Source organism: Delphinapterus leucas, chromosome 6, assembly GCF_059928025.1.
Source record: "Delphinapterus leucas isolate spDelLeu-1000000601 "Yukka" chromosome 6, BTC_Dleu_Yukka2, whole genome shotgun sequence".
NCBI classification, from domain to species: domain Eukaryota; kingdom Metazoa; phylum Chordata; class Mammalia; order Artiodactyla; family Monodontidae; genus Delphinapterus; species Delphinapterus leucas.
In genome coordinates, this window is record NC_143134.1 from 124,914,122 (window position 1) to 124,936,510 (window position 22,389).

At 45.4% G+C, this 22,389-nt stretch overlaps 1 protein-coding gene across 4 annotated transcripts in view; it reads left to right on the top strand.

The window, feature by feature from the left end:
- CACNA1B (calcium voltage-gated channel subunit alpha1 B) overlaps positions 1 to 22,389 on the top strand; it is a 191,510-nt gene that overhangs the window by 34,351 nt on the left and 134,770 nt on the right. For all 4 annotated transcript variants that reach the window (XM_089914093.1, XM_089914095.1, XM_089914094.1 and 1 more), the window contains exons 4-6: positions 4,886 to 4,977; positions 6,669 to 6,821; positions 9,407 to 9,597. In XM_089914093.1, coding sequence (XP_089770219.1) covers positions 4,886 to 4,977; positions 6,669 to 6,821; positions 9,407 to 9,597 — 436 coding nt within the window. The remainder of the gene's footprint in view (positions 1 to 4,885; positions 4,978 to 6,668; positions 6,822 to 9,406; positions 9,598 to 22,389) is intronic.

A 22,389-nucleotide genomic window follows, 5' to 3' on the forward strand; every position in this document is an offset into this window, starting at 1 on the left:
CTGTGGGTATGATGAGATATCACTCCTGTGGTTAGGTTATGAATCAGTTGACTCTGAGTTAACCAAAAGGGAGATTATTTGGGTGGGACTGATCTCATCAGGTGATCCCTTTAAAGGGACTGGGCTCTTCCTATAGTCAGAGAGTTTAGAAGTGTGAGAGGGACTGTTGAGGGGCCAGGTGGCAAGGATCTGAGAGTGGCCTCCAGGGGCTAAGAGAAGTCCCCGGCTGACAGCAAGGCAAAGGGACTCCATTCCTACTGCAAGGAAGTGAACTCTGCAGACAACCTGAAGGGGCTGGAAAGCATCACTTTCCCTAGTTTAGCTTCCAGACGAGGATGCAGCTGGCTGTTCCCGAGACCTGCAGCAGAGAATTTAGCCACGATGTGGCCACAGAACTGTGAGCTAATAAACGGGTGCGATTTCAAGTCACTAAATTTGTGGTAGGTTTTTACAGAATAGAAAACTAATACAATTGTTCATGGTTTATTCAGGTTTTCTACTTCTGTCACTTTTGGTAACTTGCTTTTCAAGAGGATATATCCATTTCCTCAAAGTTTTAGCATCTATTGGCATAAAATTGTTAATAATATTCTCTTGTGATTCTAAAAATCGCTCCTGTCTGTAGTTGTGTTCCCTGTATTTTTATACTTTCCTGTGCATGTGTGTACACATGTATGCACACACAAATGTATAAGTATACATGTGTGCATGCATGCATATACTATGTTTATTTGTATATGTATCTTTTGTATGCATTGTACACTCTCTTTTTCTTGATTATTCTTGCCAGAAGCTTGTTCATTTGATTAAACTTTCAAAGATTCAGCTTTCTATTATTTCTCTATTTTCTATTTTCACCATGTCTACTCTTTATTATTTCCGTTTTTCTACTTTCTCTAAATTTACCCTGCTATTCTTTTTTAAGATCCTTGAGACATAGCAACACTTGGTTTATTTATTTTTAATCTTTAAAAAAATAAAATCAGTTAAGTTTATAAATTTCCCCTAAGGCATCACTTTGACTGAACCTCACACATATAATATGTAGTATTTTTGTTGTTGATGAGTTCTAAATATTTGGTAATGTCTTCAATTAATGAGTTATTTAGTTGTGCATTTTGAAGATTTCTATAATGCAAGTTTTTAAAAATGTGGTTTTATAGTAGTATTCTTATTTAATTGGAGAAGCACGATAATATATGTTACTAAGTTTTTGAAATTTGCTGAGGCTTCTTTTGTGATGTAGGATATTTTCAAAGCTATTCCCATGTACTCCTGAAAGTATATATTTTCTATTTGTTAGGAACACATTTTGTTAGGAAAATAGATTATAGATGATAGATAGATAGATGATAGATAGGTAGGTAGATAAAGGTAATATATGAAAGATATAGAAGATTAGAACAATAAGATGGATCAAGGTGCTAATTCTGTCTCGATCTTGTTCAGCCTTACTAAATTTTGGTGTTTAGTCTTTCAGGTTCTGATGAGAGCTTTGTGAGGACCTTCCACTATGTTGGAGGAGTTCTCATTCTTTTTCTTTATCTGTTTTGAATTTATGAGGTTTGGGTGCATAAAAATTAATGATGATCATATTCCTTGGTGTAATTTTGCTTTCAGTATTATGCATTATATCTCTCTTTAACCTTAGGATTGTTTTTTTGCTTTAAATTATATTTTGTCTTTAGTATTATATACCAACTTCCTTTTCTGTAGCATTTACTTAGTATATTCTTTTAAAAAATCTGTTTATTTTCAACATTTCTGTATTTCTTTTCAGGTATGGCTTTTGTAGGTAGCAACTTTTTGAAAGTTGGACTTTCAAAAGCTCCAATCTAATCATGTATGATTTAATAGGAAATGAAAATTCATTTGTATTTCTTATTATTACTTGTGTGTTTGGACTTACGCCTAATATCTTATTTTGTTTTTCCTCTTTATATTATTTCTTTGTTTTGGGGGAGTCTTCTCCTGACTTTTGTAGTGTGACAAAATATTCTATATTACCTGTTCCCTACATACCTTTTTCACCTCTGATGGTTTTGAAATAGACTGTATTTCTATCCATTTACTGGATATCCTTAACATTTTAAATATATATCCATAACTATACATTTGTCTAACACAGAGGACAGAAAATTATAGCTCATCTGTCTGGCAACCTGTGCTTATAAATAAAGTTTTATTGGAACACAGCCTTGCCCATTCATTGACATATTATCTGCTTTTATGCTACAATGATGGAGTTGAGTGGTTGTGACAGAGATTCTATGACTCACAAAGCCTAAATATTTACTAATGGCCCTTTTCAGAAAATGTTTGCCATCCTCTGACCTAATACAATGAAGAGTGATTTAGCCTCTATAACATAATTTGATGCAACTACACATGGAACAACCCCTTCTGTAAATATTTTTATTATTGCCTAGGTTGTTAGTTTTGCATGTAGAAAATAATGAAAAATTGGACATCATAGTTTTAAAAATCAACGATTAATTAAATTTAACTATTTAAAAAATTTCTGTGCCTACCATTGCTCTTGTATACTGTGCTTTCCCTTTAGGTTCAGTTCCCATGTTTTACTGAAGATCTGGGGTGATGACTTATTTTATCTCTGAAGATGTTTATTTTGCCCTCACTCTTTATTGACAGTTTAGCTGGATATAAAGTTCTAAGATGTCAATTATTTTCCTGCTGCTTTTTGGAGGTATTACTTAATTGTCTTCTAGCATATTTTTTTTTTTTGCTGAGGTGAAGTTTTCTCTCCTTTTAATTATTCTTTTTTCCCCTAGATATTTTATCTTTTCTCTTTTGTAGCCTTTAATACTTTCTTTTTTTTTTTTTTTTTAATATTTTTTTTTTTAATACTTTCTTTTTATGCTTGATATTCTGCAGTTCCTCACACCATTTCTAGTTGGATGTATTTTATTTACGTGATTGGTACCTTGTAATGCACTTTAAATTTGAGAAAGCAAGCCTTTAATTCTGGAAATTTCTCATCTGTTATCTTTTCAAATGTTGCTTCTTCACCACGTTCCCTCTATTCTCTTTTTCTGGAACCTACATTTGATGTGTGTTAGATACATGATCTAACCTCCATATCGCTTAATTTGTCTTTCATTTTTTTCTTTGTCTTTCCAATGTCTGTGAGTGATTCCTTAGTACTATTTCCTAAACCATTAATACACTCCAACTATGTCTCCAGCCTAGAGTATGATTATTATTATTGATAATATTTTAATAACTGTTTATTTCCAAAACTTCTAGCTAGTTTTTAGAATATCTACCTGTTTCTGCCTATTTTTGTTTCATAATTTGTTGATTTCATCTGAACAAAATTAACCTTTCAATAGTTGATTTTAGTAGTTGAATATCACTCTTAGTATTGGATTTTCTCACATGCTATGGAATTTTGGTTTGTATAGATTTTCTCGTTGCCCTTCTTTTCTTCTCCCCTGACCATTTTATCTTATTTTTTACCCCAGCTGCATCTCAAATTTTATTCCTTGCTGCTATGTATTTAGAGTAGGGGGACAACAATCCTTTTTCACCAAGCGTCCAGGGTGCATTTTAAAGGTAGAGCCAACGGGATTGTTAGTGAATTGGATGTGGAGTGTAAGAGAGAGAGGAGTCAGGTATGAAGTCTTGGTTTTGGCTTATGAAACACTTGACTAGTGCTGTTCACAGAGAGGGGGGAATACTGGGGAAGGAGCAAGATTGAGAGAATAAAAAGTTCTCTAGTCACCATCGTGTAACAACTCTGAACTTAAAAAAGTACGTGTTTTAATATTTACATTAAAGTTGTAAAAAGAATTCTTTAGTTTTATTAATGTTCGATATGCTTTTTTTGCTATCCAAGTGGAAATGGTAAAAAAGGCAGTTGGATGGATATATGAGCCCAAAGTCCCAGACTTGAGTTAAAGGTGTAAATCGGGAGTAATAAGCATACCGTGGTGTTCAAAGCTGTTGGGCAGATCCCATATGGTGTGAGCCTTGAGGCATCTAATGTTTCAGTCTGGTAGAGGAGGCAAAGCTTGCAAAGAAGACCTAGAAGAGACTCCCAGGATGTTAAGAGGAAAATGAGAGAATTGACCAATGGGCAAGAGAAGAAACCATTTATAGAAGGAGACTTAACCATCGCAATTGGCGAGAAGCCTTGACAAAACATTTCAGTGGAATGGTGCGGGTGAGAACATAGTTGGACAAAGCTAAAGAGAGGCAGAAAGGTAAGGCAGTGGGGAGACCAAGGATTGACACTTTCAATGAGCTTTGGAGTGAAGGGAGCAGAGAAATGTGCAGGGGTTGGAGGCAGATATGGAATTTTCTGTTTTGTTTTAAGACGGGAGACGTTGGGGTATGTTCTTATGCTAAGGGAGTCCTCTGAGCCCTCTATTCACTTTCCCCACTGTTTGTTCCTGTGTTCTCCTGTGGTAAAGTGAGGAATAGGTCATGTGGCATCTGTTCAGAAGTCCCTCAAGTTCCATTCTACTCCCGCTCCTGCTATCACCACCTGTCATGAGGCAGCTTGGAGTGCAGTTGGGGTTGCTTGGGGACATGGTTCAGGCTTGGACTCAATTCAAGGACAGATTCAAGGCCTGGCCAGGGACCAGAGACCAAGTGTCCTCTCGGGGTGATGCCTGGAGGGATGGTTATGCTGGTAAAAGCCATTCCTAACATTGCTGGCGAGGACGTCTGAATTCAGTTCCTGGCCTTCCCTGCCTAGTACGCCGCCCCCGACCCCCACCCCCGTGCTTGGACAGCGGGGGACACAGGCACGAAGGTGTCACTGCTCTTGGAAGACAGGACATGGGTGGTGGGAGGGACGTGCCCTCTTCTCAACTCCATGCGGAAGCCCTCACTTCCCCCTTGTCTTTGTTCCTGCCAGGATCCTCGCCACAGCTGGCACTGACTTTGACCTGCGAACCCTGCGGGCTGTGCGTGTGCTGAGGCCCCTGAAGCTGGTGTCTGGGATTCCAAGTGAGTCTGGCAAAAGCAATCAGGCCCAGCCTACCTGGACACTGACCTCTCTCCCAACCCCTGTCATGGCCAGTTAGGCCCTAACAGTGGGCCCTTTGGTGACTCTGAGCTCGCTGCCCTTGACCCCGGGGAACCAGGCACGAAGAAGGGAGGAGCGGCCCTTCTCCAGTCTCTCCCAACTCCGTGAAAAGCCAGAGGGTAACTTGGCTTCCCTACGTGGAAGCTTTGATCCTCCTCACACCCTCTGCTGTATTTCCAGCTCTTTGCTTCTTTTTCTGTGGTTAAAGGGCAGGTGAGAGATCGACCAAGGTGGCGGGGCAGGATGCCTGAGAACACATTCAGAGGCTGCAAAGGACCACCTGTCTTGGCTCAGGGTGGGCAGGGCTGTTGGGACCTGTGACCTGGTTAAGACATGCTCCGGGACTGGGCTGCTCAAGAGGCCACGCGAGGGCAGGGGGTGGCCAGGCTACCTCGAGAGCCGGTGACCGCCTGTGCCCGTGTTCCTCCAAGCCAGTGGAAGTTTGGGTTTCCCTCAGAGCCTGGGTGGCAGGGCCCTGAGGCTGTGTCGCCCGAGCCCACTGCAGGGAAGACCGCTGGCTGGCTCCGTGTTCTGCCCTAAGACCCTGGCAGGCAAAGGCTCAGGCCTGTACCCAGGAGCTGGGGTGAAGCTGAAAGTGGGGACAGTGGGGTTCAGCCTCTTCTGCCCAGTTCCTCTGGTCTGGACATACTCATGCCCCACGGTCAGTGGTAAATCACTCCCTAGGAGTAGGCCCCCTGCTTTACTTTCCCTGAGGGGTGGATCTGTCAGGAACCCCTGCTCTTAGTTCCCAGGATCCCCTGCTTTTCCCTCCCATGATCCCTTGCTTGTCCCTCCCAGGATCCCCTGCTCTTCCCTCCCAGTATCCCCTGCTCCTAGTTCCCAGGATCCCCTGCTTTTCCCTCCCAGGATCCCCTGTTCTTCCCTCCCAGGATCTCCTGGTCTTAATTCCCAGGATTTCCTGTTCTTCTCTCCCAGCATCCCCTGCTTAGTTCCCAGCATCCCCTGCTTAGTTCCCAGCATTCCCTGTTCTTCCCTCCCTTGATCCCCCGCTCTTAGTTCCCAGGATCTCTTGCTTTTCTCTCCCAGAATCCCTTGTTTTTCTCTGTCAGGATCCCCTGCTCTTCCCTCCCAGCATCCCCTGCTCTTAGTTCCCAGGATCCCCTGCTTTTCCCTCCCATGATCCCCTGCTCTCAGCTCCGAGGATTCCCTCATCTTTCCTCTCAGGACTCTCTGCTGTTGCTCCACCCTGAGACCTGCATAGACTCAAGATCTCACCAGAACTTCATGCTGACACCGCCACACGCTGCTCCTCCCTTGACCTGGGACAGTGCTCAGTCCACTCCCCCCTGCCCCGAGACCCTATGCTTTGTGCCCCTCCCCAAGGACTCTCAGCTGTGCCCCACACAGGCACTCACTGCTCTGTCCTCCTTCCCTCAAGACTTCTTGCTTCCCCCCCACTCCCTGCTCTGTCCCCCACTTTGAGGGCCCAGCTCTGTCCTTTGGCCTCGTGGATACTCATTGCTCAACACCTTGCCCAGGACTCTCAGCCCTGCCCGCCCAGGCTCTTGCTGTTCTGTCCACGCCCCAAGCCCACTGCCCGCTCTGCCCACTGTGCTCTCTGACCTGCCTGCTTTGCCTGCTCTGGCCCCAGGTCTGCAGGTGGTGCTCAAGTCCATCATGAAGGCCATGGTTCCGCTCCTACAGATCGGGCTGCTTCTCTTCTTCGCCATCCTCATGTTTGCCATCATTGGCCTCGAGTTCTACATGGGCAAATTCCACAAGGCCTGTTTCCCCAACAGTACAGGTGAGGCCTAGCAGCGCTCCTCAGACCCAGATGAGGACCACAGACTTATTCATCCTGGAGAGATGCAGTGTTCTGGGCCCTGGTGGGCGGGGGGTGGGGGTGCCCTCTAGATGCCAGACGAAGGAGGTGGACCCAGACAAGATAAACACAAACACATAAAATAATGTCAGATTGTAGTAACTTCTAGGAGGGAAACAAGAAAGGTATTTGCAGTAGAGTCATTTGGGGGCCTGCTTCACAGAGCGTGGCCTGGGGAGGCCTCTCTGCCAAGGTGACAACTGGACAGCCATCTGAGTGCCGTGAGGGGGGGCCTGTGCGGTCGCCTGCCAGACGGTCCAGTTACGAGGAGCACTAAGCGTGAAAGGCTGGCGTGAGGAGCACTGGGTGCAGAGGGGGCGAGAGGAGATCGGCGGATACTGAATCTGCTCCTGTTGGCGAAGATTTAAAGGCTGTACCAGTCCTCTGATAGGATGAAAAGCAGCCGAAAAGAAACATCTAGTGAAAACGTAGGACGCGTATTGTAGCTTGGACTAGAATGCCTTCCTGGTATCAGAGACAAGCTTATCAGTATGTTTTCGTGCTGGCCTGTTACTGACGCACCAACGACGCTAAGTGGCATTTTCTTCTTTTTTTTATTCCTTAAAGAAAATATACTTCATTTCTACAACTGTAATATTGAATAAAATGATTATTTTTTACAAACCCCTTAACATTTTTTGGAGATGACATTTCTGACCTTCAGAAATTAATGTAAAATCAGGAAGTGAGATCCCATAAGCTGCGAACTCTGGACAGCTGATCAGCTTTACCTGTGGTAAAGCAGTGGGTTCAGGCCGTGCTAGGACTCTGAGTCCAGGAGACATGGTGGCTGGGGCCAGGCTGTTTGGCAGTTAGAAAGGGTCAGGTTCTGGGTCTGTTTTGCATTGAGGCCTGCTGAGCCAACTGGGTTTTCTGGGCAATTGTACGTGGAGTACGAGAGGGAAGAGTTAAGGGTGACACTAAGGTTTGTGTCTTTTTTTTGCCCGCATTGGGTCTTTGTTGCTGCATGCGGGCTTTCTCTAGTTGCAGCGAGCAGGGGCTATGCTTCGTTGCGGTGCGCGGGCTTCTCATTGAGGTGGCTTCTCTTGTTGTGGAGCACGGGCTCTAGGCGTGTGGGCTTCATTAGTTGCAGCATGCAGGCTCCGTAGTTGTGGCTCACAGGCTCTAGAGCACAGGCTCAGTAGCTGTGGCGCACGGGCTTAGTTGCTCCACGGCATGTGGGATCTTCCCGGACCAGGGCTCGAACCCATGTCCCCTGAACTGGCAGGCAGATTCTTCACCACTGCGCCACCAGGGAAGTCCAAGGTTTGTGTCTTGAGCTACAAACACGTTAAAGGAGAAAACCTGTGTGATCATCTCAATAAATGCAGAAAAAGTTTTTATTGAAGTTTAAATCATTCATAATTTAAAAAAACCTCTTATCAAAGTGGAAATAAAGGGGAATTTTCTTAAACTCCCTAAAATTCCCTGCAAACATCATACTTTGTCATAAGTTTTGTGAGCTTTCCCTTTAAGGTCAAGAACAAGATAAAGACACACATGGTCACTTCTGGTCCACGTAGCCTTGGTGGTCGCGGCCAGTAACGTGAGGCAAGAAAAAGAACCCTGTCAAGAATGTGAAAGGAGGAAAGAAAACTGTCATTATTTACAGAGAATATAGACAGACAATGGCTTCCTGGTCTTCTTTATGAGCATCTGTTAAGATATTTGGAGGGAAAAGAATAAACTTGTGTGATCATCATTTTTGCCTTCTAAACCTGGGAGCATTTGCTTTCCATCCTAGCAATTCCTCAAAATTTCTCCTGTGTTGACAGGAGGGATTTTCCATGTGTGGTCATACATTTGTTTTTTTAAATAGTTTTTTCTATCCTTTCGTTAGGATTTTGGGAGTGGAGGGGATTAACATGTGCTGCTTGCCCCCTTATCCCAGAGATTAGCCCTGGTTTTCTGCGATTTCTTTAACGTCTCTCTGTGCGATCCCTGGCTGCCGGCTAGACTGCAGGCCAGCAGGAGCTTGTCCCCTTTGCTGGGGCCAGTGCCATGAGGACTGGGCCCTGAAGCCCGGCCACGCTCTGGGCCCGTGTTGGGTCGACCTGCCTGATGAGCACCGAGACCACAGTGCTGAGTCCTGCTTGGCTCTGGCTCCAGCGTGACAGACAGATCTGCGTGTCGGGGGAGTCTGGGTGGAGGTTTGGCTGTGAGGGAGAATCAGGGTGTTGCTGGTAGGGAGAGTCGGAGGCTAGGAGTCTGTTGTTTTTGGTTTTAAGATGAATGAGTCCTCAGCGTGTTTACATAGTGATGGGCAGGTTCTAGTGGGGAAGGAGAGGTCGACCAGCAGTTTCTGAGAGGGTGGGTCTGAGGGTGGTGGGGGGCAGACCGTAGGCACGGGGACAGAGCCGGTGCAGGTGCAGGAGCGGCAGGGAGAGTTTCCCTTGGTGCCTGATTCCTGTCCCACTGTGATGAGGTCTCTGGGGCCCACAGTCCCAGCAGGGGGTGGAGAACGTGGTGCCTCTGAGCTCAGCTTTGCTCCCTTCTTCTCTTCGCAGACGCAGAGCCGGTGGGTGACTTCCCCTGTGGCAAGGAGGCCCCAGCCCGGCTGTGCGAGGGTGACACTGAGTGCCGGGAGTACTGGCCGGGACCCAACTTCGGCATCACCAACTTTGACAACATCCTGTTCGCCGTCCTGACGGTGTTCCAGTGCATCACTATGGAGGGCTGGACCGACATCCTCTACAACGTGAGTTCTGTCTTGGCCCTAAAGCTGCTGGGTCCCCGCTGACGTGGAGCTTCTGTTCAGCCCCAGGCTCCCTCCTCGCCCCACAGGATGGAACACAGGCTCCTTCAGGCAGCTCCGCCTCGGGGCCACTGACCCAGGTCCTGGAGTCTCCGGGACAGCTTTTCTTATGAGAGTAAAGCTGGGGGCCAGGTGGTGGAGGTCAGAAAAGAAAGTTCCAGAGAAGATGCTCCTGCCGCCGCTGCTGACGACGGCCCACTGCGTGAAGAGCTTTGTCCCTGTGAGCTCGTAGACGATGGGAGAGGGGCTCGGAGAAGCTAGCCAGCTGGCCCTCGGCCCGAGGCAGCAGGTGGCTGCCTGGTGAACAGGGGAGGAGCAGGGCTGAGTGCAGGGAAGCTTCCCTGATTGCTCCAGGGTCCTGGTGGTGGGAACGGGCGTCGTGTACCTTTGTTTCCTTCCCACTAAGTCTACCTGGTTCTCTTTCCTCCAGTGTTCCCTGTCGTTAGGATGCCAGCCCGTCCCAGCAGTGTAGGGCAGTCTGGGGGTTGGTGCCTGTGACAGAAGTTGGGTGTAAGGCCCTCGGGGGCTTCCTGGTGACCCATCTCACTCCCGCCTCCCCTCCACCTGCGGCTCTTCTTGGGGGACCTGCCATTGACTCCTGGGCAGACCTCTCTCTCTTTTTTTTATATGATGACCCCCTCACTCCTACAGAGCTACCTTCTACCCCCTAGAGTCCTGTGAGCTGTGGGCATGAAAATAATTAAGTTAGTGGAAGTAGAGAAAGAAGGTGCACTTGAAACAGGATGTTTGGAAGGTCTGGCTGGTGGGCCGCTGTGTTTTGGTAGCCAGAGGGTGTGTTGTGCTCGGGGGCTGTGGAGGGGGTGTCCTAGAGTGTGAGGTACTTCACTTTGAACCTGTCACTTGTGTGCTGAGGGTGGGGCTTGGGCCACCAGCCCCCGGAGCAGCCACATGCTTCTGGCTTGAAGGTGGGCAGGAGGAAAGGGACAGCCTGGGGCCCTCTGCTCTCCGCCCCTGTGGGTCTCAGGGCTGGAAATCCAGCAGGCGCTCGGTAAGCGCTGGCTGAGCAGGCGGATGGCAGAGGGCGAGTTCAGGAGAAGCCAGCCTGAGGTCCACTGAGCCGGAGCCCTCCTTGGAGTGGGAGTTGCGTCTGGTGACGGTCTCGTTTGATCGAGGAAAAGAGGAATGGAGACAAGGGCGGTGACGAGGAGCTTGGCTGTTCTCTCCCTACAGCCGATCCAGGAGCAACCTCCACAAAGACGAGCTCTCGGCACAGGACGTGGAGTGGGCCACGTCCCTGCCAGGGCGCCCGAGCGGGGCGCCGTGTGAGCAGGTCTCCACAGCCCTTTGTGCCGTGGGGCTTGGCCAGGTGACTCAGCCTGGTAGGCCTGTGCCCCCAGGGGAGGGGTGGGCAGGAGCCAGCCCTCGGGGCAGGAGGTGCCGGTCAGGAAGGGCCACAGAGGCTCACCCGACACATGTTTCCAGGGGACCCACTGGGTGCAGACGCTGCAGGCGCAGTGGTGGCAGGAGGCCTTCAGTAAATAAGGGCCTGGCAATGGCAAGCTGCTGTGAAGGAGACAAAGGCGGACGAGGGGCAGGGTCGACAGGTCAGGGGGCGCTGGGAAAGCAAGGCCTGGTGGGGTCTGGAAGCCAGACGGGCAGACGCAATGGCACGGTGCCGCGGAGTCTGGCGGCGGGGCACCGGGACGCAGTGACGGGCAACGCAGTGACGGGCGTGGGTCGTGAGGCTGGTGCCCAGAGCCGCTGGCCAAGAACTGTTGGATACATCCTCCACGCTGAGGGATAACAGGGTTGGTTGCAGGAGATCAGACAGGACTTTGGAAGAGGATTCTTTGGAGGGCGAGCCTGCCACTCCCCCCGCCCAGTGAGAGGGACGTTCGTGGTCCCCTCAGACATATGCTCCTTGATGGAGCCCGAGCGACGTGCCTTCAAGGGTTGGAGCCATAGGCCTACCGCAGCGGGGCTGGTGGGGCAGGTGAGCACATCTGCAGTCTGGGGAGAAGCCAGGGCCCTTTTAAATCCTGGCTGGAGGGAATGAGGGGGGGTCTCGAGAGCGACCCAGAGACCGACTGCTAAAACACTGGCGGTAGTGGGCGGGTGGGTCCTCAGCCTGGAGGAGAAGTGGTCTGTCTGGGTTTTGAAAAGTGTGGTCAGATGGGGTCCTGGAAGAACACACAGCAGTGCCGCCTGGCTTCGACAGCGTTGAGGTCGGTGACCCAGGAAGGAGGAAGAGTGTGCGGCGTCGGGAGCAGAGAGGGGCCACACCGTCCTCTCCCTCTGAGGAGAGAAGATATTCTCAGTGTGAAGCACGTCAGCGGGGCCGGGACCCTTAATTGTGTTTTATACTTGAGGTGGCTGTAGGATTTTCTGCTGCCCAGAGTTATCAGAACAGCCACAGGACCGATCCTTATTTTCCTCCCGGGCTACGTCTACCTTCAGTGTCGACTTAAAAAAATGCACAACGTGAGAGGTGCGATTTGAGTTTTATTTGGGGCAAAATGAGGGCTGCAACCCGGGAGACAGCATCCCAGATCGCTCTGAGGAACTGCTCCACAGAGGCAGGGAGGAAGGTCAGTATAGATGTGATTTGGGTGAAGGGGGGGTACATGCAATCAAGCACATATTTTTTGTAGAAGGTTTCTGCTCGTCTCGTGCATGTCACTGCCAGTCATGAGGAGCAGACGTCGCCATGAAGGATTTGAGTGCTTGTCTAGATACGAGGAGATACAAGAACTGGGCTCATAAACTTGTCTCCTGAAAATATCCATCTATCGGAAGACCTGTTCTGCCAGTGTTACCCAGAGCCCAGAGTGCCTCAGTTCAGCTCTTCAGGGGGTGTTGCCAGTTAGCAGCTGCAGCCGCACGTGAGTTACTCCTTGTAGAGGCAGCTGGCAAGTGACAATGGCGAGCGCCAATTTGTAGTTGACAAGAGGAACCGTAGGAGGTAAATAATGTGGGCTTATGGTTACATACATGCGGTTCTGCATCTGTTCATTGCACTAGTTTCGTAAAGATCTGAGGAAGGCGCGTTCAGATACGTAGGTGCAAAGGCTCCGTTTTGAAGTTAGTGCAGACACAACCTGCTCATTGGTTGGATGTGATGTTTAATGTGAAAGAAAGAAGAATCAAAGGTAGTGTGACTGGAGCCGTTGGGAAAGGTGGTGCCTTGTATTGAGAAGGGGAGAATGGGGAGCAAGGTAACTGCGGATTTTTGTTTTAGCGGAGCGTCATGGTGGAAACTGAGAACCCTGCTTTGGCCCTGGAAAGCCTCGGACAACTGTTTCATCCAAGTGGAGATGCCGAGTGTACAGTTGGGTGTATGAGAGGGGGTTCAGGGGGGACAGCAGGGCTGAGGGTTTGAAGTCATGGATGATGCTTAAAATTATGGGAGAGGATGAGATCGCTTGGGTGTGGATGTGTGGATGGAGAAGCAAAGAAGGCTACAGACGGAGCCTTGTCTGAACCTTTGGCTGTCAGGAGAATTCCAACGTTCAGAAATCAAGTAGGAAAGAAGGAGCCAGCAAAAGAGAGCGAGGTGGGGACTTGCGGGGAGCAGGGACAGCACTGCAAGTGTGCTGCGTCTTGGGAGCAGAGCAAAGAGAGTTTCCAGAAAGTGACCGACCAGATCAGCTGTTGCTGAGAGGTCGCAGGCGCTGTTGGTAAACTAGACAAGAGCGTTTCGGCAGTGGGGATAAAACCTTGGAATGTATAGGTTAAAGGCAGGAGGTATGGAAGTGAGGACGGCAAGTATAGTCATCTCGTTCAGGGGGTTTCCCTGTGAAGTGGAGGAGGGCAAGAGGAGGTAAGTGCAGGGAGATGTGGGAATTGGCTTTTTTTAAAAAATGAATTGTAGGTTCAAATGCAGTTGTGAGAAATAATGCAGAGAGAGCCCTTGTATGCTTCGCCCTTTTCCTGTAACGGTAACAACCTGCAGAACTAGTAGCTGCCGGAACCAGGGCAGTGACACTGCTGCAGTCAAGGCACAGGACGTTCCATCACAAGGGATGCAGTGCCGCTCTTTTATAGCCACGCCCACTTCTCTCCTGCCTTCGCGCCTGGTAGCCACTGATCTTTGTGCCGCGTTGATAATTTTGCCATTTCGAGAATGTTATACAGATGAAGCCGTTCCCTATGTGACCTTCGGGTATTGGCTATTTTTCACTCCGCATAATACTCTGGAGCTGCATCCGGATTTTTCTGTGTGCCAGCAGTTTCTTCCTTTCTGTTGCTGAGTGGCGCTCCAGGTGTGGGTGGACTGCAGTGTTTAATACTCACCTGTTAACGGACATCTGTGTTGTCTCTGTTCAGGGTTATCAGGAATAAAGTTGCTCTGCACATTTGTGGGTAGGTTTTGTGCAGATGTAAGTTTTCATTTCTCTGGGTTAAATGCTCAAGGGTGCAATTTCTGGGTTGCATAGTAGTTGCGTGTTTAGTTCTCTAAGAAATTAACGCTTTTCCAGAGGCCTGTATTCTTTTGCATCCCCACCAGCAGTGTGTGAATAGTCTAGTTTTTCTGCATCCTCACTGGTATTTGGTGTTTTTAACTTCAGCCCTTCTGACAGTGTGTAGAGGTGTAGCTCAGTGCACGTCCTAATGGCTCATGATGTTAAGCATCTTTTCAGACGTATTTGCCGTTTGTGGGTCTTCTTCAGTGAAATATCTCTTCATATCTTTTGCTCATGGTCTGGATTGTTCTTTCACTGTAGAGTTTTTATATATTCTAGATACATTCTAGTTCTTTGTCAGATGTGTGGTTTGCAAATGTTTTCTTCTAGTCAGTAGCTTGTCTTTTCATACTCCTCACCTGGTCTGTGAAAGAACCAGTGTTTTTAATGTTAATAAAGTCCAGTTTATCAATTGTTCCTTTTGTGGATTGGGCTTTTGGCATCAAATCTAAGAACTCTTTGCCTAGTCCTAAATCTTAAATATTTTCTCCTATATTTTTTTCTAAAAGTTTTATTATTTTATATGTAAGTCTGTGATCCATCTTGAGTTAATTTTTGTATAAAGTGTGAGGTTTAGGTTGAGGTGCATATGCTCTCTCTCCCCCCTCTCTCCCTCCCCTTCCCCTCCCTGCTTCCTCCCTTCCTTCCTCCCTCCCTCTCTCTCCTTTCTTTCTTTCTTTCCTTCTTTCTTTCCTTCCTTCCTTCTTTATTTCTTTCTTTCTTTCCTCCTTTCTTTCTTTCTTTCTTTCTTTCTTTCTTTCTTTCTTTCTTTCTTTTTTTCTTTCTTTCTTTCTTTCTTTTTACTATCTTTGCCTGGTTTTGTTTTCAGGGTAGCACAAGCTTTATAAAATGAATTGAGAAGTAATTACTCCTCTTCTATTTTTCTAGAAGAGATTGTGCATAAGTGGCGTTAATTATTTTTTAAATGTTTGGTAGAATTCTATAATCTGGGCCTAGAGATTTCTTTTATTTTTACTTTTTCATATCGCACTTTTATTTTTATTCACCTACCATGAAATTCACAAAGTGGTGAATGGCTCAGTGCTTTCTGTGTGTGCACAGGACTGTGCAACCATTACCATTACTCATCTTCGAAGATTTTCATCAACCAGAAAAGAAACCCTGTACCCATTAGTAGTCACTTCCCATTCCTCCATCCCCAGCCTCTGGAACCACTGATATATTTCTGTCTCTTTATATTTGCCTATTCCAGACATTTCATACAAATGGACTCATACAATATGTGGGATTTTGTGTTTCTAAGGTCCATCCATGTTGTAGCAAGTATCAGTATTTCATTGCTTTTATTATCAAATATGGTTCCATTGTGTGGATATACCATCTTTTGTTTGTATTTCATTGGTTGATGGACATTTGGGTTGTTTCCATTTTTTTACATTATGAATAATCCTGCTATAAACATTTGTGTACAAATTTTTGTGTGGAATATGTTCATTTCTCTTAGGTGTACACCTAGGAGTGGAATTTCTGGGTCATATGGTAACTCCATATTTAACCTTTTGAAGAACTGCCAAACTGGTTTCCAAAGTGGTTGCAACATTTTACATCCCCACCAGGAATGCACAAGTGTTCCAAATTGTCCACATCCTCACCAACACTTGTTGTCTATCTTTTTAATTTTAATCATCCTAGTAAAATTACAATTTAATTTTAATTTTAACCAACCAACCATAGAGTGAAGTGGTATTTAATTTCATCTTTGATTTGCATTTCCCTAATGACGTATGATGTAGAGCATCTTTTATATGCTTATTGCACCATTTATGTATCTTCTTTGGAGAAATATGTATTCATATCCTTTGCCCATTTAAAAATTGGGTTATTTGTCATTTTATTATTGACCTATAAGGTTTCTTTATATATTATGGACACTAGACCCTTACCAGATATTTCAGATTATTTGCAAATATTTTGTCACATTATGTGTGTTATCATTTCACTTTCTTGATGGTATCATTTGAAGTAAAAAACATTTTTATTTTGATGAAGTCCATTTTTTTCTGTTTTTGTTTTCACTTTGTACTTTTGGTGTAGTATCTAAGAGTCCATTACCTAATCAAAGTCATGAAAATTTACTCCTATGTTTTCTCATTTTGGCTGGTAATATTTAGGTCTATGATCCATTTTGATTTAATTTTTGTATATGGCATGAGGTAGGGATCCAATTTCATTCTTTGGCCTGTGGATATCCACTTGTCCCAGCACCATTTGTTGAAAAGACTATCCTTTCCCCATTGAATTGGCTTGGCACCCTTGTTAAAAAAATCAACTCATCATAAATGTAAGGGTGTATTTATAGATCATCAATTCTATTTCATTGACCAATGTGTCTGTCCTTTTGTAGGGGAAGTTTTAAAATCACAATATCACTTTCCTCAATAGTTATTGGACTATTTACCTATTTTGTATTGGGTGAGTTGTAGTAGTTTGTGTTTTTGGAGAAATTGATCCATTTCATCCATGTTGTCAAATGTATAGAGAGTTGTTTGCAGTATTCCTTCATTATCCTTTTGATGTTTGTTGGTCCTGTAGTGAAATCCCCTGTTTCATTATTGATATTGATAAGTTGTGTCTTCTCTCTTTTTTTCTTAGTCAGTATTGCCAGAGGTATGTCAATTTAACTTTTTTCAAAGAACAAACTTTTTCAAAAATTGATTTTTTCTATTGTTTGCATTTTCAACTTTGTTGATTTCTGCTTTTATCTTTACTGTTTACTTTCTTCTACTTGATTTGGGTTTGTTTTGCTCTTCCTTTGCTTGTGGTGGAAGTTTAGATTATTGATTTGAGACTTTCCCTCTTTTGTAATGTACGTACTTAGTGCTATAAATTTCCTTTTTAGAACTGCTTTAGCTGTGTCTTTCAAATTTGATATCTTGTATTTTCATTTTCATTCAGTTCAATGTATTTTTAAATTTCCCTTGAGACTTCCTCTTTGATCCATGGATTATTTAGAATTGTTTGTTTACTTTGTGTTTGGAGAGTTTTCTATTATATTTCTGTTATTTGTCTCTGGTTTGATTCTATTATGGTTAGAGGATATGCTAAATTTGAAAAAAATTCAGTTCTTTTAAATTTATTGACACTTGTTTTATGGCTCAGGATATGGTCTATTTTCATATATGTCTTGTGGACACTTGAAAAGAATGTGTATATAATGTGTTGTTGTGTATTATGTGTATAAATGTCAATTATACATCCTGTTGGATGATGGTGAGCTCTTTTATATCCTTGCTGATTTTCTGTCTAGTTGTCTTATCAATTTTTGAGAGAGAGGTGTTGAAGTTTCCAGCTATAATTATGCATTTGTCTGTTTCTCCTTTCAGTTCTCTCAGTTTTTGCTTCACATATGTTATAGCTCATTTGTTAGGCACGTACACATTTAGAATTGCTATGTCTTCTTGATGAATTTACCCTTTTATCGTTATAATGTATCCCCCACTTTTCAAAAGTTCTCTTAATGCCACTTCACTTTTATGAAAGACCTACATTAATACCTGTTTCCACTAACCAAAAGAAATCCGTGGAAGATTTATGCTTTTATGAAAAAAGGTGAAAAGAGAAAATAGTGTTCAACATTTGCTTTACAGTGAGCCATTATAAAGGCAGTGTGCACCCCAAGCGGCAAGAGTGGCACTGCCAAGCTCCTTCCCTGGGAACTACACTCAGCGTCTCACCATCATATCGCCATAGCTCTATTGTATCTGTGAGCATCTGTGTTTTATCTATTTTCTGTATGTGTTAGCTGATGTGTCCTATGGTGATTGTTTCTTTGCTTTATGCCTTTGTGGCTTAGGAAAGGTTTCACAGGAACGCACTGCTTTCAAATAGTGGGGGAAACCTGTATATGTTCCTCTGTGTCTCTAGTGAAATTTTTTTTGTTCTGATGTCTACTTTGTCTGATATTTATTTTCTGATATTAATATAGCCACTACAGTTTTAATTTGATTTATGTTTATATGATACTTCTTTTTCCATATTTCACTTTCAACCTACCTAAATTGTTATATTTGAAGTGAATTTCTTATAGATAAAACATAGGTGGGTCATGTTTTTAAAGTCACTAGCCAATCTTTGTCTTTTAATTGGTGTATTCAGACCATTTACATGTAATGTAATTATTGATATGTTAGAGCTCACATCTGCCATTTTATTTATTTATTTTTTGTTTACTGTTTGTTCTGTTGTTTTGTTTCTTTGTTTTCTTTTTCCTACCTTCTTGTGTATTACTTGAACTTTTGAAAAAATTCCATTTTGATTTATCTAGTTGTTTTTGAGTATACCTCTGTTTGGTCTTTTAGTGGTTGCTCTATATCTTATTCCAGTCTACTGGTGTCATAATTGTACCAGCTCAAGTGAAGTATATACACCTTACCTTCTTTATATCTCTTTACCCTCCCCCATTTATAATACAATTATCTTAAACATTTCCTCTACATATGTTTATAACCACATCATAGCGTGTTATAAGTTTTGCTTCCACTGTCAAACATGATTTAGGAAACTCAAAAGGACAAATAAAATCTATTTACCCCTATTTTTACTCTTTTCATTGTTCTTTCTTCCTTCCTAATGGTTAACAATTCCTTTTTTAATCATTTCCTTTCTGCTTAGAGACTTTCGTTAGTCATTCTCTTAGGGTAGATCTGCGGGTGACAGATTCTCCCAGTTTCCCTGTTTTTATTATGAGAATGTCTTGATGTTCCCTTCATCCCTGAAGGATATTTTTGATGGGTGTAGGTGTCTGTTGACAGTTTTTTTTTCTCTCAGAACCTGAAAAATATCGTGCCACTTCATTCTGACCTCCATACTTTATGATGAGAAATCTTTTGAATTGTTTCCCTTTGTAAGTAAGGTGCCCTTTTTCTCTTGCCACTTTCAAGATTTTTAATTTATCTTTAGTTTCCCGTGGTTTGACAATGAAATGTCGTGTGGATTTCTTTGAGTTTATTCTGTATGGTATTCACTCAGCTTCTTGAATCTGTAGGTTTATGTCTCTTGCCAAATTTGGGAGTTTTCAGCTATCATTTCTTTGAATACTGTTCAGCCTTCTCTTCTTTCTCCTGTACTCTGCTACTCTGAAACAGGAATGTCAAATATTCTCTCATAGTTCCCTAGGTTCTTGAGGCTCTGCTCTGTTTTTTCTTACTTGTTTGATTTTTGTTTTTTAAGTCTATTTTCTTTCTCTCTTTTAGATTGGATAATTTCTATTATTCTCTTTTACCACTTACTGATTCTTTCCTTTGTTGTCTTTATTCTGTTGTTGTGCCCTTCCATTGAGATTTTAATTTTGATTATTGTATTTTTCAGTTCTAAATTTTCAATTTTGTTCTTCTTTGTATCTTTTATTTATTTGATGATACTATTTCTTTGTTGAGACTTTCTATTTTTTCATGTGTTTCAAGTGTGTATACAGTTACCCTCTGAAACATTTTTATGGTGGCTGCTTTAAAATCTTTGTCAGATACTTCTATCACCTCTGTCGTCTTAGTGTTGGCAATCTATATCAGGCAGGGTTCTCCAGAGAAATAAAACCAATAGGATGTGTGTGTGATGTGTGTGTGTGTGAGACAGAGAGAGATTAAAAAAAAAAGAGATTTATTATTAGGAATTGGCTCATGTGATTATGGAGGCTGGCAAGTGCAAATCTGCAGTAAACTTGGGCTGGCAGGCTCAAGACCCAGGAGATGCTATGGTGCAGTTTCAGTCTGAAAGCCAGTAGTTGGAGACCCAATAGTGCCAATGGTACAGATGAAGTCTGAATTCTCTTATAGAGAACTTTCTCTTACTTGGAAGAGGGTCAGTTTGTTGTTCTGTTCAGGCCTTCAACCGATTGTACGTGGTCCACCACATTATGGAGGGCAATCTGCTTTACTTTATCAATTAAAATGTTAATGTCATCCAAAAACACACTTGCAGAACCACCCAGAATAACGTTTGGCTAAATATCTGGGCACCGCACGGCCCAGTCAAGTTGACACATAGAATTAACCATCGCAGCATCTGTCAATTGTCTGTTTTTGTTCAGTTTGTGTTCCTCCTGGTTCTTGGTATGGCAAATGGATGTCAGTTGAAAACTGGACATTTGTGGCTTTGTGTCCTGGGACCCTGGATCTGACTTAAGCCCTCTGTTTTAGCTGGCTTCCTCTGACCATTCTGTCACTGGAAGCAGGGGTTGCTTCCTTGCTACTGCAAGGTGGGAGTAGAAGGCTGGAAAGTTTCCGCACCTGGCCTCTGTTGTCACACTGAGGGGTCTTCTCCATACTGCTGAGCGGGATGGTAGTTCTGGCTCCCCACTTGCCTCTAGGGTACTTACCTGGTTGGGAAGGTTTTGTGTGCCTCGTTTCTGCTCTCCACGTGGTCTCTGCCCACTGTGTGGGTGGGGGGGTGTGTGGCCTTGGTACTGGGTGGTGGTGAAAGTCTGACTTTCTGGCAGCACCTCAGTGGGGAGGGGGTGGTGTGTCTTATTACTGTCACGTGGGGGTGGAAGTCCAGGCTCCCCGTGTGTCTCCACTGATACCACAGAGGTGGGGTGGGATGGGGGCCTCATCAACCATCTGTCGAGGAGGACGTCCCACCTCCCTGCTTGTCGTTCTCTGACATCTCTGTGGTTTGGGAGTGTAGGGAGGTTGGTTACCTCATTACAGTCTGGGGAGGGTGGTCGCCTAGGCTCCCTCCTGGGTCTTTGCTGGCAGGGATGGAAGTTTCACCACAGTTTTTTTCCGCCCTGTTTGGCTGGAGTAGTGCAGTTATTGTCTGCCTTGCCCCCCTTCCTGGCCCTTTGGTTAGAGAGAGAGAGTGCTGGCTTTTGTTGGTGTATTTTTTGTCTGTGTCTCTTGGCATTTCCAGGTTGTAGGCTTTTTTAAAGCCCCAGGTCTGGGATATATGAGGCAAAAACAAAACAAAAACACAGGGAACTCACCATGGGTCTGGAGGTCCCAGCTCATCTGCTTTCTTTTCTCCACTTTTCAGAGTCTTCTGTGAAATATACATTTGCTCTAGATGTAATGTCCAGGCTGTTAATTGTACTCAATGGGAGAAATAGGGAAGAGTATGTCCACTCCATCTTCCCAGAAGTGCAAGTCCTTGTTTGTTTTGTCTTGTTTTTTAAGAAGACAGTAGGGTGCTTTGGCTACTGATGGGAACGGTCCATCAGAGGGAGACTGCAGGAGCCAAGTCCTCGAGTAGGTGAGGGGAGCTGGGGCCACGGCAGCACATCTCTCCTTTTTCCCAGAAGGAGGCAGGTTTTGAGGGTGCCCTTCGGGGAGATTGGCGGCTTTGGTGGCCATCTTAGCCCGTTGGTCAGAGCTGCATGTGGGGCTGGCAGAGGTGTGGTCTGGGAACACTGGCAGACGTAGAGCTGGGGGTCTGAGTGTCTATTCTGGTCAAGGCTCGGGGGTCTCAGCGGCCAGCCTGGAATCAGGGTCCAGGAATCAGAAGCCACAAGTGGCAGGCAGTCCAGCGGACTCAGGACTGGCGGGCGTAGAGTCCGCAAATCTGCCTAGGCCAGCAGACGGTGGAGGGCAGGAATTCTGACAGCAGCACCTGGAGATCAGCCCCAGCCTCAGGGCAGTGCCGGGCCGTCTTCCTGCCTCTCTCCTGCTCAGGGCCCTGGCCCTTGGCTTGTGAGCCGCCTCTGAAGAGAGGAGCAGAGGGGCCAGGTGGTCACCTGCCCACAACACCCACCCCTCTTGGTTCACTTCTAGCACCAGACTCGTGGGGAGAAATAGGCTCTCCATCCCTCTCAGCTGGGTCGACGGGGGGCCCCTGAAAACAAAACGACAGTGGAAATGAATTGGACTCAGAGGGCCTCACCCTTTTGTGCACTGTGCTCTAAAAATCAAAAGGTCTGGGAAGACCTTTTGCATTTGGTTATTTAGACCAGGCCCTGGTGCTGGGTTCTGTCTTAGGCCCAGCTCTTCCCTGGGGACCTGTGGGCTTGCCGTTGACGGGGGAATGCGGCACAGGGCTTACTGCTCTGAGCTGTGGAAACTGCAGGAGACAAAAAAAAGATCAGACTTGGGCCTTGGGGTCCGTGGGCTTCACAAAGGAGGAGTGTCTTTGGAGCTGCCTGGTGTGTCCAGCAGCCTGGGAAGCAGAGGGGAGGTGTCCAGGCGGGATACCTGGGGCAGTCCTTGGCCCCCTGGGACTACTCCCGGGCTTTTCATTGTTGCTAGCAGTGGCCAGGAGCATGAAGCTCCTTGGTGCTTTGGGGGCCCCAGCCCCAGAGGGGGGCTCTGTGGGGCAAGGGCAGGCAGGCGTGATGGTGGGTCCTGCCTGGATTACCTGTCTG